The following is a 19,556-nucleotide window of genomic DNA, read 5'->3' on the forward strand; positions in this document are numbered from 1 at the left end:
GCCTCCCGGGTTCAGGCAATTCTCCTGCCTCAGCCTCCTGAGTAGCTGGGATGACAGGCACGCGCCACCATGCCCAGCTAATATTTTGTATTTTTAGTAGAGACGGGGTTTCACCATGTTGACCAGGATGGTCTCGATCTCTTGACCTCGTGATCCACCTGCCTTGGCCTCCCAAAGTGCTGGGATCACAGGCGTGAGCCACCGCGCCCGGCCTTCAGGTCAATTTTAAAACCATTTAAAAACTACTGTTAATTTACAAGATATACATCATGGGAAAATATATAAAGGAGTAGAGCCACTGACACAGCCACAAGTGAAGCTGCGTCCAGACCTCTTGCTCCCTCTTCAAGTTTCACACCTTCAGGTTGGCAGGTGAAAGAGGAAGTCCAGGTTTTCTAGGTACTATGTGGTTCCCAATATTTTCGCTATCGAGGACTCTTTTCATTCTGTTTCTCCTAAGGAATTCAATGTTTTGAAATATTCTGTTTACTAAGTAAACAGCATTTAATTAGACAATTTAAGCAACTTCTCATTTTATATAAATGACCATCAGTGTTTCTAATTTTCATTAAATAAATCATGTTACTCTAATGAGTTAATATGATTTCAGCCCCCAAACACTAACTTAACGTTTTAGTTGGCCTCTACAGTCATATCGCAAGTACAAAACACAATGTAATAAGCCACAGGATCTCAGCTGCCACCTCGAAGGACCATCCCCAGCCCACTGCCCAGCAAATATCTCTTTTTAGATAAGGCAACAGAAGGAAGAGACCAACACCTTTGAGAATTAGAATCCCCTCCCTTCTCTTATTGGCTCTAGGTAGGTTCAAATTAATTCGTAAATAACGATATACTTCCAATCTTCAAAACACCATGAAGGCAGTATATATACTATCCATTGTATCACTGAGAAAATTCTATCTCAAGTCCAGATCGGACTCTTACTCCATCCTGTGGGAAGGAGCTGGAGGTAGAAAATTCAGTTTTCAAACATCTTGAGACCTAGATTATCTGGCCCCAAAGCTGAAAATATGAGTCATAGCTTGAATAACTGGCATTAAGAAAAAAATAATATAGAAGATAATCCTTCAGTGATCGCTGGCCAACTGACCCAGCATGACTTAATCCTACAAGTTAAATATTACTTCATTTCTAGACCCAGAGTTTGAGTGACGCCATCAAATGATATGCCAAGGAAGCAGTCTGAGAGACTGGCTTTGGAATCAAACAACGTTTCCCAAGTAACTGTGCCTGTTAATTACTTTCGTGTCTATGTGACATACTATCCAACAAAAGGAGACAGTGACCAGTGAGTCGATAGATAGTAAGCAGTGAAAGTGTTAACATTTTGAAGAAAGTTAATCATTTGAATATCAGTCTTCTTCCTTTGGGTATTCTGCTTCTAAGCGAATGTGGTACAGCCTCTCCAAGTCGCTAGATATGAGGAAGATTCAATTAAAGAGCCCCATTAAAACCTCTACTTTCCTCACTGTCATTTCAGCCAAGACGTACCAAGGATCTACTTTATCCTTAAAACTGTGCTGGGTACACGAGAAAACAAAATGGACTCTGCTTGACCTTGAGACAACACTGCCTGAGGGAAGAACGCCAAGCAAAAAGAAAAGAAATGCTGTGTAGAGATCTGGCTTTGCCGCTGAATGGCCCCAGGACATGCCCTAGTTTTTTCAGTGGTAAAATGGGCTTAACATTATACCAGCTGTCCTATAGCAATCCAAAAATAAATTAGGATTAAAAAATATTTTGAGACTTAAAAATATCATTTAAGATAATACGTAAGATACCATTATGTATCAAACAACTACAGAATAGTAGAAAACATAGACGTATAATGTGTGCAATATAAAGGCAGAATTTCTCAAAGTTAATTCAGCACAACAATAGTTCTGTGAGATGTTTATAGATGTTCATCAAAAAGAGTCCCATGGCCAAGTCAGGGTAGGAAGTACAGAACCAAAATAATTTTTCTATTATTAGTACTACCATTACCAGTAGTTAACATTTAATAAGTTTTAGTCATACTGCTAAGCCTTTTATGGATCATCTCATTTAACCTCACAACAACCTAGATATTATTATCCCCATCCTACAGATAGGAAAACTGAAGCATAAGACATTATATAACTTGCTGAAGTTTACACAGCTAATTAATGACAGAGGCCGGATTCAAACTCAGAGCTCTCACACTTAACCACAACACATACTATTCTCTACTTTCTCAAAGTTTTTGAGATTCGTGTGAATCTCTCAGAGGGAACTAGAACATGTGTCTCTCCTGAATTTATTTTTTTGGAGCAACTTGCAGCACTTTAGGAAATGGGGCAACAACAAAAATATATTCATTACCTTTTCCTAAACTTTTCTTCTTCCTAGGCTTGGGACACACTTTAAGGAATTCCTTTACATTCCATGTAGCCCAAATTAGTAATCCAAGAAATACCAATTTAAAATTACCTGCCTAAGTCACTCTCATAATATAGAACATGGCTCATCAGGGGACAGCACACAGAATTCATATTACTATTTGGTTTAAATGTGTGGGGCCAGAATTTCATATTGTGCAATGGTGAAGGACATCTACACTTAAAGTAGGAAAATGTATGAATTGTTAAATAATATACATGATAATTACACATGATTATAACATCCTTGAAATTCCCAACATTCCATCAAGTGAAGTGAATAAGACTGCATTATTAAACTTCTGCTTTGTACTTACTAGCTTTATTACACTTTAAAGAAAAAAAAAAATGAAATAAGCCCATTAGGCAGTTTTGTTACCAATGAGTGGGTTTTCCAATATTTTCTTCATCTAGTTTATGTAGCATAGCCTATAATGTAATCATTCTGTTTGAAAAACCACAATTTTTATCATCAACACCATTAAGGTAAACTTAGTGTAGAAGAAACTCAGTCATAACACATCAAACGCTTACTTTTATAGACATTAGTAAAGTAGATCCTCATTTTCTGATGATTGTACCATTTCTTTGTGCTGTACTAAAAGCCAGGGATATAAGAACAATAATACAAGCTGAAGCCCAAGCAAAAATGATACCCAATGATCAATGACAAGCAGTTATGCAATTTGGCATCTTCACCTCCCCTCTTAAGAATCAAACAGGCAATAGGGTAAATGAAGTTTCTTTTCTTCTTTTTTTCTTTTTTTTTTTTTTTTTTTCTGAGACAGAGTCCTGCTCTGCTGCCCAGGCTAGGGTACAGTGTTGCGATCTCTGCTCACTGCAACCTTTGTTTCCCAGGTTCAAATGATTCTCCTGCCTCAGCCTCCCAAGTAAGTGGGACTAAAGGTGCATGCTGCCACACCAGGCTAATTTTTTGTATTTTACTAGAGACAGGGTTTCACTGTGTTAGCCAGGGTGGTCTCTGTCTCCTGACCATGATCCACCCGCCTCAGCCTCCCAAAGTGCTGGGATTACAGGCATGAACCACTGTGCCCAGCCATGAAATTTCTTTTTATAAGAAATCTACTAAATAAGCACTAAAATTATCAAGATATTGTCATTTACCATCCATAAGCAATCATGTCAAAAACATTACATCTTATAACGCTCACAGTAAGCATTAGCAGTGGTAGCTAAATGAGTTCTTAGGATAAGTTGCTAACGTCACACACAACATTCTAGCAAATTAAAAAACTTGTGCCAAGGACATGTGGAAGAATGGTCCCTTTGACACAGTAGCCCTAAAGAAAGGAGAAGTTCTAGCCATGCTTCTTAGCTAAAAAAACATCAACAGAGTGAAAGGGGAGTTACTGTTTAATGGGTGGAGAGTTTCAGTTATGTAAGATGAAGAGTTCTGTGCATGAATGGTGTTGACAGTTGCACAGCAATGTGAATGTACTTAATGCCACCAAACTATACACTTAAATATGGTTAAAATGTTGAATTGTGTTATGTGTATTTCACCACAATTTAAAATAATAACTTTAAAAACAACATTAACATAATTTCATGTTTTAGTTTCCCTTGGGGGATGGGCATATTTTTTCTACTTCTCTGTACACTCCCCCTTTTAAAAGATAAACCTGGATGGGCACAGTGGCTCATGTCTGTAATCTCAGCACTTTGGGAGGCTGAGGAGGGTAGATCACAAGGTCAGGAGTTCGAAACCCCATCTCTACTAAAAATACAAAAATTAGCTGGGCATGGTGGCACGTGCCTGTAGTCCCAGCAGCTCGGGAGGCTGAGGCAGGAGAATCCTGGAAGGCAGAGATTGCAGTGAGCTGAGATCGCACCACTGCACTCCAGCCTGGGCAACAGAACAAGACTTCATCTCAAAAGTAATTAATTAATTTAAAAAATAAACCTATGTTTCAAAATAAAGGATTAAAATTTCAACATCTAGAATATTATGTCTGGTAAAAATTCTGCTGGGGTTTTGTGGTCTTAGGCTTCTTCCCTTCTAGAATAAGCTAGGACAGTAAATTCACAACAGACCTTCAATTAATGATGTAAAACTAAAGGTTTGGTGAAATAACACAGATAAGTAGGTTAGGAGTCTAAAGAAAGACTTTTGATTTCCATTTGAAGTCAATAAAAGGAATACAAAGAGCTGCCAGAAATCTCTCGTTTATTATATTTGGCTATCAGCACAAAGGCATTAAGAACGAAGCTTCAAGCTTTGAAAATGTTCCTTCCAGTGATCTCAATAGAAGTAAATCAGAGTGTACGTGTTCCTTCTTCCTCTTTCCCTTCTATAGGTACCTGAACTCAAGAACCTTCAGAACACAGTAAAAATCCAACTCAGACAGTAAGGAAGAGAAGACTAAGATGAAAAGATACCATTTATAATGGAGGTTGTGTGGGAAGAAATGCTAGTACGATCCAGGGAAGGAGAATGGTAGCTGCAAAATTCATCAGACACACTGGGCCTCCATTTTCAGGGCCAGGCCCAAGGAACAAGCAAGAAACATGTCATTATTTATTTCTCTGAATTATCATAGCGGAAGGACTTCACTTTCAGAACAACTGTTCAACTGTTCATAATACTCAATCATCTACAGGAAAAAACAATCCAAACATGTGAACATAAGTTCTTAAAGGACTATATTCAGGAGAAAGGACTCACGTCTTGGCTGTAACTGCAGAAGGCACTGAAGCCCTGAATGGGTGACTGGATCAAATGACTTCAAAAGAGCTTCTAAGCTTGAGAAATCAAATTCTATACCAAGGCTGCATCAGTAAGAAGGGATGTTTTGGGATTTTAGGATGTAAACCTTCATGGTCATAGAATAGGGCAGTTTTTGATCTGTATTCATGTGGTTATTTAGAACTTAAAATTCTAAGAACATGGGTAACCAATTAGAAAATAAGTTAATTATTTTACAATTCTGGAAATACATATTAATATCCATGTTAAAGTATCTGTGGTTGTGATCTGATATCACAACCATAATGCAATGCAGGGTTAGCGTGTACATGGAAAACAGCTCTCTGGAGGAAAGTTTTATTATTCCCTTAGGGCTTTCTTACAGAGTATGGATTTTTTAATTCCTAGTGGAATATTTTTCATACACCATTGCAGACTATTAAGTACCAGATATTACATTATGTAGTTTAAACTTGGCACTACTGCATAAGAAGACTTCCCTGTTGGAGAACTATTTTTTATGACTAGCATTTTTTAATATGAAAATGAATATTCCTTTGGGGTAAGATCACTGCAACTGGAATTTGGGAGAACTTTGTAACTTAACATATTCATCAATGTGTAGAAATTCTCTCAGGGGAGCAGGGTGAGGAGAGAAGAAAATACAACAGAAGAAGGCTTTTTAATAGCTTACAGTGTTGACACAGAGCAAAGCAATGGTATTTATAAGGTCTGGCTTCCACTGGGCATAACTGTAAATAAGCAGGGGACTAGTGTAAGGTGCTAGCAAGTTAATAATAATAATAATAATAATAGTGTTAAAAAGCAAAGAAAAAAACGCATTAAACTTCAGGCCAGTTAAAGGTACACTTACTAATGGTAGACTATTAACTACACACCCAGGAGAGATGCAGACATGGAAATCATAAAAAGGCAATATAAATGCACTTTCTAGGCAATTCTTGAGAAAATAGATGTCTTGCAGAATTTTGGGGTCAAATATGGAAATAAAATTTAAGTTCTAGTGGTCATTTAAAAATCTTCGTCACAGAGAATTTGGATACTCAGTATTTGGAAAAGTGGATAGAAAGCTTAAACAAAATTGACTACTCACTTGTAGACTGTGCCTCCATTGCCATGACCAAGAGTGTCCCGATACCGTATGTCTTGTTCATTCATCTCCACAAGAAAGAAAGAAAAACAAAAAGGGTGTCATGCTGTGGATGGAAATGTCAAGGCAAAGCAACTCTGGGCCATAAACAACAAGCAGTCTGGGTCATTTCAAGTTCAGCTGCAAGAACAAGAAGATCAATACAACATTTGCTGTCCAATTTATAAAAGACGATACCAAGGGACAAAGTGATGGAAAGTTTAATGACAATTTGTTTGCCTGGGTCATTTCATTAAAGTTTGATAAAAGGTGTCAAAATGGAATGATATAACATAGCTCAAAAGGGTCAGGTCAGAGAGATACTGATAAGAAAACAGTCTCCAGTACTGCATATAACCAATGCCAAAGAGCACTGCACATAACCAAAGTCAAACTTAGGAAGACAACAACACACACACACACACATACACACTCTCTCTCTCTCTCTCTTTCTCTCTCTCTCTCTCTCAGTAATCTAATGCATGATCTGTAAATAAATCAGCCCTAGAAAACTCCTCAGATGATTTCCATAATTAACATCTAACAACCTAAATGTTTTATGATTTTCCTAGAGTAGATACAGCTTTCTTTACAAGTAACAAACTAGTATACAGCAGTAATTAGGTAGAAATCACATTATAAAGATGGAAAAGTACCAAATCAATGTACTTAAGATGCACATATAGTCAAATACTATAACATATAAAGGAAAAATACATAGGCATGTAATTTTTATTAAATATAAGTCATTTTCAGAACTTAATATATAAAACAGTTTGCATGTTTTCCAAGGTTCTAAAAAGCCTATTATACCACAAATTTGTATCATGAATAGTAGGTGAATTATGTTAGTGCCCACAAAATAATGTTTTAAGAGTTTTAGAGAGCTCCCTATATAATTATTTATCAAATGACTTTAAGACTAGTCAGACTTTATTTGATACATTCAGTAATTTTCTACACACTGGTCCAGATGCTTAAAAATTAACTGCCAACTTTATTCACTAAGTGGATTTAATAAAGGTGCTATTTTCCATAGAGCTAAAGCTTGGGAAAAGCCACAGTAAGCCCTGAAAAAAAAAAAAAAATCAATTTCCAGGGAATTGCACTGCCTTGCATGGGCAGAAAATGGATGGAGTTTTTAATTCAATATCACTTGGAAAAAAAATAGTTTGCTCTCAGACCAGTATAGTAAAGCTTTAAATATTTTGCTCTACTCTAAACTTCCACCAATTGAATAAAGCAAGGGTTCATTTACCCAGGGAAATATTTTCCCTCTACACATTTCTGAAGTTGAAGCTTCAGAGAGCTGTGATAATTAGAGTACAATGCAGGTAACAGAAACAGCTTCCTTTCCAAGCTGTTTTACCAATCCTAAAAGAATATTGACAGATTAATGTGTAAAGGCCAATTCAGCACGCAATTTAATTGTAGTACAACCAGACTGATGCAATTTAAAATCAGCTAATTACTATATTTAGGGTCAGTGAAGTAATGAAAGACAAACCAGAACAATTGGCAACTATTTTCCTATTTGAGGGGAATTCTGTTCATCTGTTTTTTACATTACTAATACAGAAAAAAATATTTTAAGCTGTATAAAAGATGTGGTATAGAGAAAATAAAACCTCATTATTCTGAATGGAATGAAAAATTTTAAAGCAGCATGAAGAAAAGTGGCACATAAAGTGACGAGATGCTAAACTAGCAGAATTGCCGTTTGGGTAGCTTTGATCGATGAAGGATAGGTAAATAGCAGTATTCATTGGTGGGCACAAATAGGCCACTGTGCTAATTCCCTTAGAACATTTCTCTAGGTAATCTAAACGTGTCTGTAACAACCTGACTTGTACTATTAACTAACAAGCTGCACTCTCATCCTGGCTTGACATAAATTTCTAGGAGAGGCATTTCACTCATTCAAGTACACAAATTCTGACTTTGTGGCATGAAGATTTAAGGGTAAGCTGGAAGCCGCTTTGTACCAGATAGGGTCTAGGCTCAGGAGGGGCCACAGTCTGCAGTCATATCCCCTCCACTACTTCACAGGCAAAGGGGTAGGTATGGCATGTCTCTGAGCATGTTCAAATGGCATAATCCTCATATCATAGTCTTTTTACCACTGATATCCACTAGAGGTAAAAAGAGAAGGGAAGAAGCTATCCAATTCACATTTCCAGCACTCCAACGTAACAAGGAGTGGCAGGCATCCAACACTGTCAGGGCACAGGCAGGGAAGGAGTGCAGGGAGGAGAAGGGGAGAGGAAGAATGTTTGTTGCAAGTGTATGTGCATGTGCATTAATCACTGTCTAAGCAAATTCAAGGATGGAAAAAAATCAAGGCAAATATAGAATCCTTCAGATAACCAGGAAGATTGCAAGAGTCTCATAAAGATGAAAAGCAAGTTTTTTTGAAGAGCAAGTTCTAGAACCATGTCACTTAGATAGTACCCATAAAAAGTGACTAAAGTGTTGCTACAATGTGTTTCTACAATGTTTTAAGGTTATACAAATTTTGGTCTGTGAACTGAATGATAGTTTTTTGGTCTGGGGCATTTTTTGGGAAGGCATACAAAGTTGCACTCTGTCACCCAGACTGGAGTGCAGTGGTGCTATCTCAGTTCACTGCAAACTCTGCATCCCAAGTTCAAGTGATTCTCCTGCCTTAGCCTCCCGAGCAGCTGGGATTACAGGTGTGCGCCACCATGCCTGGCTAATTTTTGTATTTTTAGTAGAGATAAAGTTTCACCCTGTTGGCCAGGCTCTTCTCAAACTCCTGACCTCAAGTGATCAGCCTGCCTCAGCCTCCCAAAGTGCTGGGATTACAAGTGTGAGCCACCACACCTGGCCTGATAGTTTTTTAATATTAAAAAATAACAGATTATTTTTCTTTTTGCTTATTTAAATTTTCTAATTTTATTATGTTGTACAAATACTTCTCACGTAAAAGCATTTGGGAGGGATAGGAAAAACAGAGCTGAGCCCAAGAATTTATATAAAAAATATTTTTAGAACTTTCTATCTCTGATCAAATGGGTTAATTTCATTGATCTTTACTATGAAAAACTCGTTAAAGGGACTAAAATCAACTGGTAGCATTTTTGCCTTTTTCATTTAGATATAAATATTAATTCAACTTTTCAAAACGAAGCATAGGAAGAGTGTTCATCATGTAAGAAAGTGATATTTACAAGCTTAGGGAATATTGTATTTAAATATTACAGTTGGGCCGGGCGCGGTGGCTCAAGCCTGTAATCCCAGCACTTTGGGAGGCCGAGGCGGGTGGATCACGAGGTCGAGAGATCGAGACCATCCTGGTCAACATGGTGAAACCCCGTCTCTACTAAAAATACAAAAAACTCGCTGGGCGTGGTGGCACGTGCCTGTAATCCCAGCTACTCAGGAGGCTGAGGCAGGAGAACTGCCTGAGCCCAGGAGGCGGAGGTTGCGGTGAGCTGAGATCGCGCCATTGCACTCCAGCCTGGGTAACAAGAGCGAAAACTCCGTCTCAGGGAAAAAAAAAAAAAAAAATTACAGTTGGGATCAAGTATCATTTTTAAAAACTCACAGATTTTTACAGTATCCTGAGACCACTTAGCCCACTTCACTTAGGTTTATTGCATGACTAGTCAATAACAGCTAGTCAAGGCTAGACTCGGTCTTCTTTCAGTATACTCCAGTTCAACATCATAGCTCAGCAGTTTGTCTCAGGTGTTAAGTATGGAAGAACATTACTATCAATGGCCACTGGCCCACAGGAAGGTACAAATCAACTAAAAGACACTCACAAGTTAAAAGCAATTTCATTAGCTATGACGTTTGCTTTCAAGAAGAAAAACAGTTTTAAAGTCAAACAGCTCTTTAAATTGAAAAGAAGTGAAGGATTTTTATTCAATAACAATACTAAGTCGTTTTTAAATACAGTCCAGTTTCCTTGTTTTGACTTTAAAAAAGGCAGAATAATAAATGTGAGGGAGGAGGAAGAAAAAGTCACAAGAGTTCCAATTACATGTCAACTGCCAAGATAGCAAATGACCTTGGAGAAATGACTGACACTGAGCTCTGTTCCTGCTGCAAGAGAGGCAGGGGCCATAAAAGAAACAGAGACAGCAACAACCCATGGGCAGTCAGGTTGGGTTTGGGTGGGTAAAGGAGGATCGTTGTGTACTTTAGACTTACATATACAGTCTCATTTATGTTTCAGTCTTCATATGTAATCCAAGATGAACTGTAAGAATCTAAGAGTTACATATACTAGTAATAACAGTTTTTAAACCTAATTTTACAATAGATACCTATTCTCCCTCCCTTTTTTTTCCTAAATACAAAAAGGTTTTCCTGTTGTTGTTCATTTTTTGGTTTTGTTTTTTTTGTTTTGAGACAGAGTCTTGCTCTGTTGCCCAGGCTGATGCAGTGGTGTCATATGGGCTCACTGCAACCTCTGCCTCCTGGGTTCAAGTGATTCTCATGCCTCAGCCTCCCGAGTAGCTGGAGTTAAAGGCATGTACCACCACACCCAGCTAATTTTTTATATTTTTAATAGAGAAGGGGTTTCACCGTGTTGGCCAGGCTGGTCTCAAACTCCCGGCCTCAAGTGGGCCTCCTAAAGTGCTGGGATTACATGCATAAGCCACTACCTAAGCCTTTAGAAAAACTTTAGAAAAACGTTGTCAGTGTTTTTCTAAAGGTTTTTGAAGTTTTTCTAAAGGCTTTCTGAAGTTCTCAAAATAACAGCTAAAAGATACAACTGGACCAGAATTAGTTCTAGATCTGATTTGAGTAGATTTATACTTGGAAAATACTGCCAACCTCTCCATAAAATCGAAAAAACAAAAACAAAAACAAAAAAAAAAAAAAAGAAAAAATAACTTTAGAGATGCAAAAGCCAAAGTTACATATCTTTGGAGTTAAGTGTGCGCTTTTTAAATTCTTCAAATTGACCCTCTAGGCTATTTCTAATCAGTTTCAAATCAAGGGCCAATGTTAAACAGATGATGCCACACCAGAGCTGAAGTAGGAAAAACACATCAGCGCAACTGATTTATAGCTCTCAATAAAACATGCCAAAAATATCTTCTGATTTATTTTTTTAAGCTGGAAAAATGGAATTACCTCAACATAAAAGGGCTAACAGGAAAACAATGTCTCCATTCCAAAGATTGAATGTTAAACTTTTTAAAAAGTGCTTGATCTAATGAAATTAATGGGAAAAATGAAATGGAATTCAATTATGAAGCAGCAAAGAAAATATTCTTTGTTTACTGTCTGTCTGTATTAAGAAGAATCAGTACCTATTGCTTATAAATCATTAAAATAAAAATGCTCAATTAATCCTTATTTTATATGTAAAGGTCTGACAGAAACTAGTCCCATCACTAGACCTTTGCTTCACAAATCGAAGCAATAATGGTTTCAGAAAGGAGTCACACTCTATGAGCAGACAATTGGAGAGATTTAGTAAATCCCACTTTATAGAGCAAAGACTAATCGGAAAACACAGGCCAGTCAAATGTTTCTTATGAACTGTTGACACTATATCAATGCTGAATCAATTGGTGGCATTTACTCTGACTGACAGAAAAGAAATAAATATTTATATCACATAACCTATATCAATGAACCCAGGCAGAAAGCTATTTCTAACTTGTCAATATTTGATTATCTTGAAGAATCATGTCCCTTTCTTTTAATGATTAATATGAATTCCTTATTAAATCTAAGTGGAGGCTAGTGGAAAGGCAAATCATTATTAATGCTTGAGAGCATAAACCACTAAAATAAAAAACTATGCTCAAGTGTTAAAGTATCATTAAATGTGACTTACATCTTCCATATCAAGTGGTGTCAGTGTTCAGCCCAGAAATTTATTGATGCCTACAACTGTGCATAGTACCTTACTGCAATGCAATTTCACTCACTGTTTAGTTACCCCATAGCACTAAGGAATTAAGGAATTAGTAGGAGACACTTTGAAAGCTTCCAAAGGTGGGTTTTTCAGTTTTTGAGGGGATTTTTTGAGTGCAAGTAAATGTAAGAAAGGCTAATCCTTATTTAAAAAAAAAAAAAAAGTCATATTGTTTAATATGAGGTTATCACATTCCCAAGGGAAAGCAATAAACAATCTTTAAGTGCCGAAAATCCTTGCCATGACATCTCCCACCATAGAGAACCTCATAATTGAAGCCACTAAGATTTCTATGGTACTAGGTTTACTGTCAAAACACTATGAGCATATCGGAATGCTTATTTTTTGCAGTGGAAAAAACTGTTTTTCATTTTTGAAAGAAGAGTCTATGACAGGTTATTTTCCATTGCCTGGGCTGAACAAATGTAGTTAAAGCTTCTTAATTTATGTCAATTTTGAAATATATTTTCCAGCTGAAGAACACAAGTGACTCATACATAAATTACAATTAGTAACTAGAATGCAAGCATGTTGAAGATACATAAATATCCTAGGCTCAATATTTCTGCTTTTAGTCAGATTTGGTTTATATATACTGGATCTAACAAAATATTAGGCACTGAGGGGAGATAGATGTGGACCTCAATCTAAACACACCCTTTGGCTGCTGAAAGTTAAAGGTATTAGATAAATACTATCAAAAATGTTCAGACTGCAAAGATTATACATACACCACCAGATTATCCTTAGCTGTATATAGGATATTTAAGGACTAGAATTCACATACTCTGGATGACAATCAGGTGTCAGAAGCAGATCAACTTAATTTCTTCTAACTGTATTCAAGGAACTGTGTGCTAAATAAGCAAGGCCTCCAGAAGCACTACCATACAGCACTGTTTCAAGGCATGCACATCTATTAGGCCACAATGTTACAGGTGATATTAAAGGACAGGCATGAAGACCTGGCTTTGTCTTCTTGACATGCTCCACTACAAGTACTTGATTCATGAAATGCCAATGAGGCTTGGAGAGGTCAGCGTGTGACGGCACTGAATAAGCATCTGAGATAATTAAGATTTCAGCCTTCGAAACATGGACGGGAAGTGAACAGCAGTTAAGAAAATCAATAAGAGTCTTTTATTTGCAGTGACACAGATGTCTCAGTCAATAGAGCCTAATAGGCAGGCTTGATCGCAATAGACAGGCGCCTGCCTCCAAGGCTATCAAAGGGCTTCCACTATAACAAACATTAAAACGCATTTATGTTGCTATTGAAGAATCGAGGACCCTGTAGGTAGCTTAATTTACCAGTGTATGTTTAAAAGCACTATACTATTTCAGATGTGTCCATTTCCTTGAATCAAAATTACTAAGAAATAACTGGCCTGCAGGCCCATTTGTCCCTTATCGGCTAGGTTAGGGCATTCGGCTGTAAGGCCAGTCTACTAGGCAAACCAAGGTCTCCTGAAGGCCAGGAATTTTATATGCCAAAGGTCTGCTGTCACTCCACTTCCCTAAAAAGCCAGTGTTAGTTTCAGGACACAAGAAGGGGTGAAGGTGAGAAAGTAATGGTTTTTCCTTTTCTCCCCAAAGATAATGAAAGAAACAGTCACCTCAGAATGCAGGGCCATTTTAACAACCCACGAGTTGACATACTTGTTCAGAACTGATTAACTTTTTAAAAACTGAGATGGCAGCAGGGTGTGTGCATGGTACTTCAATCTGCTGGGATTGAAACCCATTAGCACAGTTTGAAAAACGGCCTGCAAATTGTTCTGCCAATCAAATTAAGCCATGTTACTCATTTATGACAGGAAATTCACACTCTTTATCTGTTTAATAAGCTTATGGATACAAAAGCTGGACAGTAATACGTTACTTTGTGAAAATCTTAATATGTATTAATACCTACCTGGCCATTGGCTAGTATTTTTTTCAGTTCAGCAGAAGACTTCTTTAAGCTGAAAAGGAAAGATAATTTTTAGTGGCAAGATCATCAACACCTCTGAACGCTATTGAAAATTCCAGACTGAAATACACCATTGCTTTTAGGTACAGGCATTGAGCATACTCTTCACATCCTTCTCCCAATATAATTTTTTTTCAAAAGTAACTGGCCAAATGCCAAAGGTATCAAATAAAGAGACTAAAACCCTATTAGTAATCTAAAGCAATAAAGAAGCCTACAGTCAAGATGAAGCTACAATATTTTATGGACTACTTTGGTGACTTTTTTTTGGTCATTAGTTCTACTGTCTTCAGATAGTCTTTCAGAGGCAATTTCATGTGGACAATCTTATCTGCTAAGCACTGATATTCGCAGCAAATGAAGATTATAGAACTTCGAAAGGCAAAATAGATAATTTAAGTCCTCATCTCTTACACAGTTAAAAATCATAATTCAGCTTCCTGGGAAGCAAGTAAGTATAGAAGTAAACCCTGGTACTCACTAGCTGTGTGATCTGGGACAAGTGATTATCCTCTCTGAACCTCAATTTCCTCTATCTGTAAAATGGGAAAAATACCAATTTCATAGGGTAATCAGGAAAATTAAATATTACAAAAAAAATCTAGCACTGTGTCTTGTCCACAGTAGGCATGTTTTTATAAATAAAATTAATACATTTTAGTTGGCTTTTTTCCTTTCCTATGGGTATGAGACTCAGCTCCCAGCGTTATTTAGGAAATACTAAAATGTTTTCTGAACATATATGACTATGTTAACACTCACGTGGATGAGTTTAGTGAGAGCTCTTTTTTTTTGAGACAGTTTCGCTCTTGTTGCCCAAGGTGGAGTGCAATGGCGCCATCTCAGCTCACTGCAACCTCTGCCTCCCAGGTTCAAGAGGTTATCCTGCCTCAGCCTCCCGAGTAGCTGGGATTACAGGCATGTGCTACCATGCCCAGCTAATTTTCTATTTTTAGTAGCGACAAGGTTTCTCCATGTTGGTCAGGCTGGTCGCGAACTCCTGACCTCAGGGGATCCACCCACCTCAGCCTCCCAAAGTGCTGGGATTACAGGTATGAGCCACTGCACCTGGCATGAAAGTCCTTCTTGAAGAAAGAATGGTAGCCAAGGGGAGCTCTGAAGTCATCTAGCCTTATAATGAGTTATACCTGTAAACATCTACCTGCCTAGTAGAGTAGCATATAAACTAGCACCTTCCCCAGGAATGTTCTATTTGAGATTTAAAGCCTGTTAACTCTATGTTTAATCTATCTGCTTTAGCCCTTTACCTACCTACCAGTGCTAATTGTCAGTATAGAGACGCCTTTCTTCCTACCATACCCACCCCTAATAGGGCAGAGTCTGGGAGCTCCCTGAGAACACAGACACATCTGACTTATTCTATATACTCCATTCTCTTCTCACCCTTAAATACAGCCCAATGACTTGGCATATGCTAAAGGGTTCCATAAATGGTGGTCACTGCTCTGGTTATTATTACACTATGGTGGCAGTGGTGGTAATGCAGTAAGAGATTAAGATCATAAATACATCAGAAAGCAAAAGGGGCCAAGCACAATGTCCCAAGCCTGTAATCCCAGCACTTTGGGATGCTGAAGGAGGATCGCTTGAGCCCAGGAGTTCAAGAACAAGCCTGGGCAATATAGTAAAGCCCCATCTCTACAAAAAATAAAAAACTTAGCTAGCCATGGTGGCATGTGCCTGTAATCCTAGCTACTCAGGTCACTTGAGCCCAGGAGGTTGAGGCTGTGGTGACCCTTAATTGTGCCACCACACTCCAGAATGGGTGACAGCGATGAGACCCTGTCTCAAAAAAAAAAAAAAAAAGGACAAAAAAGAAAAAGAACAAAAAGAGAAAGAACTCAAGACCTAAGATGAAATACACATATTCCATTTGGTGCCTTCAATAGGTTACATATGAGAGACTCTCAAACTTCAAGTTTGATCACACTTTACCATTTCTAGTTATAATTACTCTTCTTTCTAAATACATCTTAAACTTTAGTATGGTCAAATGTAAACTGTGGAGCCTCAGTCCCTATTTTCCTAGATTGTATAAAGTATGTCCTCATCCAAGGGTTCTTGACATTAATATAATGTCCTACCAAATCTAAGAATCTATGCACTAAAGTGGCAATGAACAATTTTGTAGAATAGAATGAAATCTGAAACATACACAGAAAAAAATACAGTTGCCTAAAATCAGTCCAGTTAACATAACAGCAGCTGCCATTTATCGAATGATGACCATGTGCTAGGCACTGTGCTAAACATCTATTATCCTAATTTAATCCTTATAATAACTATACTCTGGGTATAGTTATTATCCCTAATTTATAAAGGATACTAAAATACAGACCTGTAAGGTACATACCTTGCTCAAAGTCAGACTCTCTCTTATACATATGAGAGACTCTCAAACTTCACACATACAAACACACATATTTTTTTTCTGGGAAACATTCAGATCCTAGTTTTCCCACAAATTACTCCCTATTTGATAGTTATTGATAGTTATTGATAGTTATTGTAAAGTCACAACCAAAGAAAGCTCAGGCAAGGTTTCTACACAGATATTCCATTATGTTATAAACTTGAAATAATAACATTTTGATTCATTGCATTTATAAAATGCCTTTCATCCAAGAAATAAACGTGATTCCTAATACAGCTTCATCAATCTTTCTAACACCAGCAGTAGATAGATGGAAAGTTTAATCATCCTAATTTACAGAAGGAGAAAGCTAAGTTGTTTAGGAAAGGCCTTGCCTTGGCAATGGGACTTGAATTCAGTTAATTATTGCCTAAGAACACCATGTGGATTAGTAAATTCAGTTTAATAAACACCTAAGGCAAAAAAAAAAAACCAAAAAACAAAAAACATGCTTTGAGAGTAACAAAGGAAAACACTGTTTCATTCATTATGCCAGTATCTATCTGGCTATCAACTTGGTCTGGTTAAAAAAAAAGGAAGAAAATTATATCCTGGCAGTTTGTGACTCAGTTTACTCACTATTTCACTTATTTACATGTTCACAGTGACCTCAGCTATCCAAAAATCACTTTCAAAAACATTTTAAGGCCAGCTATGGTGGCTCATGACTGTAATCACAACACTTTGGGAGGCCAAAGTGGGAAAATTACTTGAGACCAGCCTAGGCAACATAGTGAGACCACCGTTTCTCCAAAAAAAAAAAAAAGTTTAGACAAAAAAACTTAGCCAGGCATTGTGATGCAAGCCTGTAGTCCCAGCTACTTGAGAGGCTGAGGTGGAAGGATCACTTGAGCCCAGGAGGTCAAGGCTGCAGTGAGCCATGATCACGCCACTGCACTCTAGCTTAGACAACAGAGCAAAGACCCGATCTCTTAAAAAGTAATAAAATAAAAACATTAAAAAATTTCAGTGTGCTACAACTGTAACTTGAGTACGACACCTGAAGAGAGACACTGAGATATCCAAAGAAGAGTAAAAGAATGAGGGGGCTAGAAATAATGTCATATCAGAAAAGATGAAAGAGTTGGGAGAATTTAGTCCAGAGGCAAGATGTAAAGGAAATACAAGTATACTCATACATACATTCATTCATTCAAACATGATTGACTATAACCTATGTGGTAAGCATCATATTGGGAATTGAAACGTTGTCAATGAATATGCTACAGTCACTGCCCTCAAAGAGTATAGAATCCACTGGAGGACAGAGGTGATTAATATAATGTGCTCCCTGCTACAACACAAGAAGCATGGGAGTATCACAGGAATTCCTAGAGAGGTCCCTGGTGTGCACTGGGAGATGGGTAGTAATCAGGGACAGTTTTCAGAAGATAATTTAGTCCTCAAAGATAACCAAGGTTAGCCAGACTGAAGGTCAAGGTAGGGATGAAAAGAAATGGGAAAATGTGCAGGCCCAGTAAAGAGAAGAAAGTGATCCCTTCAGGGCCCCATGTTTTCATCAGCAAAGCTGGAATGTCAGGTGGGATGGGGTGGAGAGGTGGGCCAGCAACCTGGAATGCACAGAGCACCCATATGTGAAGGGCCACGGCTCACCTGCTGTGGAGGTTACACTTCATCTTGAAAGCGAGAAGAGCAGTGAAGTTTTAAAGTAGGGAATAACTGAGGCTCAGGACTGTGCATTGGCAAGATGGCTCCAGCTGCAGGGTGGAGGAGGGGCAGAATGGGGCAAGAATGGAGGAGGGAGACTCTCAGGGGGCTGTGGCAGTGATGTGGAGGGCCGGAGCCACCCACACAGCAGCCGGAATGGTGGCAAGTAGAAAGACTCAGAGCTACTGAGAAGGTAGAACCCTCAAGTCTGGGGACTGACAGGATGTGGTACTGAAGGAGGCCTGAAAAGCATTGAAGGAGGAATCACAAGTTACCTGGAGTTAGCAATGGACAGGATGTGGGAGGATTTACTGAGACAGAAAATCTAGAAGTGTGTTTGGAGGGAAGACGACTGGAAGAGCTGTTTACCTGGAAGAGGGAACAACCACGTTCTAAGGGTTAAACTAAAACTTAATCTATAGAAAGACGAATCCCAGCTCACAAAAAGCCTTCTGAGATGTAGCCAAAGAAAAAACAGAAGGAGCTACCTTGGCTGATGAAGTACATTCCTCCCACAGGGATGCTCAGGAAGAGGTTTGATGACCCCTTGGCAAGGAGTAGGGAGTCAAGCACCAAAGGAGGGCAGGATTTGATGGGAGCTTCTGCTCATTCTCCACACCACAGGCAGAGGATATTTTAAAAACATAGGGTTGGCCACGTCCCTCTCCTACTAAAGCCCTCTAACTGCTCACCAGTGCACTGAGAGGAAAATTCAGACACCATACGACCTACAAGGCCCCACATGATGAGTCCTGTCTACCTCCTTAGCTCCTATCACTCCTGCTGCTCTCATCTCCTCTCTCCACACTCCTTCCCCAACCCAGAACCCCTCCCTGTGCTCCAGCCAAACTGGCCTACATACAAACCTGCTGAGCAACTTCTCCACCTCAGCGCCTTCACCTACACTCTTTCCTCTGTCTGAAACACCCTTCTCTGCTTCTTGATGTCCTTCTCATCCTTCAGGTCAAAACAGAAACACCAACGCTCCCCAGAGAGCCTTCCCTGAGCAGCCAGTCTAAATCTAAACATTTCATCTTTCTATATGAGGTCCTTTCTCTTTGGTCAATATGTAGCTAGGTTATCTAACTGGTCAAATTTCTTTCTAGTTTCTTCCCCACCCCACCCCAACTCTGTAGATAAATCACATCAAGGGCACACTTCACTTGCTTGTTCTCACCTATTGCTTGGAAGGGCATCTGAGACCGCTGGGCTGCTGTGTTGAGAAGGTCCAGCCCGAGTATTCACCTATGAGTAAAGAAAGAATCTTGATCAGTCTTGTGTTCTGAGGACACAGTTC

General features: G+C 38.5%; 1 protein-coding gene across 4 annotated transcripts in view; it reads right to left on the reverse strand.

Moving 5' to 3' along the window:
• MAP2K5 (mitogen-activated protein kinase kinase 5) overlaps positions 1 to 19,556 on the reverse strand; it is a 273,895-nt gene that overhangs the window by 209,056 nt on the left and 45,283 nt on the right. For all 4 annotated transcript variants that reach the window (XM_003929695.4, XM_003929694.4, XM_074392748.1 and 1 more), the window contains exons 6-8: positions 19,437 to 19,504; positions 14,101 to 14,149; positions 6,245 to 6,309 (exon numbers count right to left, since the gene is read on the reverse strand). In XM_003929695.4, the coding sequence (XP_003929744.1) occupies positions 6,245 to 6,309; positions 14,101 to 14,149; positions 19,437 to 19,504 (182 nt within the window). The remainder of the gene's footprint in view (positions 1 to 6,244; positions 6,310 to 14,100; positions 14,150 to 19,436; positions 19,505 to 19,556) is intronic.

This window comes from Saimiri boliviensis, chromosome 2 (assembly GCF_048565385.1).
Source record: "Saimiri boliviensis isolate mSaiBol1 chromosome 2, mSaiBol1.pri, whole genome shotgun sequence".
In the NCBI taxonomy this organism is placed as follows: Eukaryota; Metazoa; Chordata; class Mammalia; order Primates; family Cebidae; genus Saimiri; species Saimiri boliviensis.